The following is a 1,579-nucleotide window of genomic DNA, read 5'->3' on the forward strand; positions in this document are numbered from 1 at the left end:
ATCCGATTATTCTCCCTAAAAATCATCACGTCACGAAATTAATCATCCGGGATGAACATCTTAAGAAATTACATGCTGGAACGATTGCAACATTGTACGGAGTTCGAGAGACGTATTAGCCTATTGATGGACGAAATGCGACTCGACTCATTATTCGAGAATGCGTCACGTGTTTCCGAGCGAAGCCACGTGAAGTAAACTATTTAATGGGAAATTTACCGAAAACTCGAAGTTCATTAACACGACCTTTTTTTGATGTGGACGTTGACTTTTGGGGTCCATTTTACACAAAGGAGCATCGTCATCGCAATAGGACAAAAATAAAAACGTACGTATCGGTGTTCGTTTGCTTTGCTACAAAAGCTGTTCATTTGGAATTAGCAAATGACCTAACAACAGACGCGTTCCTCGCCTGCTTAAAACGCTTCTTTGCCCGTCGCGGAATTGCACAATCTATGAATTCAGATAATGCTAAGAACTTTGTTGGAGCGAACAATAAATTAAAGAAACTGTCGAAGCAGTTAACTGAAATGATTAAAAGTAATAAAGTTCAGGAATTTTTATCAAGTAAGGAAATTAATTGGCGTTTCATACCGCCTAGAGCACCTCACTTTGGAGGTCTTTGGGAGGCTGGGGTAAAATCCTTCAAGCATCATTTTGTTCGAATAGCTGGAAACACATTGCTCACGTATGAACAACTGCATACATATGTCGTTGAGATTGAGGCAATCCTCAATTCGCGTCCTCTCACCCCATTGTCTTCCGATCCTAACGATATCCTTCCACTCACTCCAGCTCATTTCTTGATTGGGAGTTCTTTGACTGCTTTACCGCAAGAAGATTTACGTCTTGTTCCAGAATACCGCCTAAACTGTTGGGACTTGGCTCAACAAAAGAGACAGCATTTCTGGAACCGATGGCAAAAGGAATATTTAAATGAGATGATCGCACGCAGCAAGTGGCAATCGACGACTCACCAAGACAACATCGCTATCGGGACTCTTGTGGTTGTCAAGGAAGACAATCTCCCCCCTTTGAAGTGGAGTCTCGCACGCATCATCGAGATTCACCCTGGACAAGATGGAATCGTCCGAGAAGTAACTTTTAAGGTAAATCTGGTATCGCTAGACGTGCGTTGAAAACATTGTATCCATTACCCATCGACTAAATGTATACATTCTACGGTTATACATTCTAACTATAGTTTTAATTCACGACTTTTTATTATTTTATTTCGAACGTCGATCGTTCAAAAGAGGCCGGCATGTTACGTCGTAACAATATTTATTCTGTATATTCATTTTAATTTTATTTATAATTTTTTGGTCAATTTTCTTTTCTTCGACAAATTCTCTCTATCTCGTAAACACTTAAAGGTTTCCTGATCCCACTATGCAGTGTGAGCACAGCTGTTAAGAGGATGCCTCGGGAAATTTGTACTTTCTACTTTTAAGAATTAGGATTTATTTAGGGATTTATGTTATCTCAAATACTTTGAGTTTCGAATTTTCTTCGCTTTGGAAATTTTAGATTTATAGATTTACGAGTTAGCCTATTCCTTTTATGCCGAGCACATTCA

At 39.3% G+C, this 1,579-nt stretch overlaps 1 protein-coding gene across 1 annotated transcript in view; it reads left to right on the forward strand.

Annotated features, from left to right (window-relative positions):
* Positions 1–206: 206 nt before the first annotated feature.
* Positions 207–1,579, forward strand: part of LOC117181168 (myrosinase 1-like) — a 12,275-nt gene continuing 10,902 nt past the window's right edge. Inside the window, exon 1 of the mRNA XM_033373736.1 lies at positions 207–1,109. Within this exon, the coding sequence (XP_033229627.1) occupies positions 207–1,109 (903 nt within the window). The remainder of the gene's footprint in view (positions 1,110–1,579) is intronic.

This window comes from Belonocnema kinseyi, chromosome 10, assembly GCF_010883055.1.
Source record: "Belonocnema kinseyi isolate 2016_QV_RU_SX_M_011 chromosome 10, B_treatae_v1, whole genome shotgun sequence".
In the NCBI taxonomy this organism is placed as follows: domain Eukaryota; kingdom Metazoa; phylum Arthropoda; class Insecta; order Hymenoptera; family Cynipidae; genus Belonocnema; species Belonocnema kinseyi.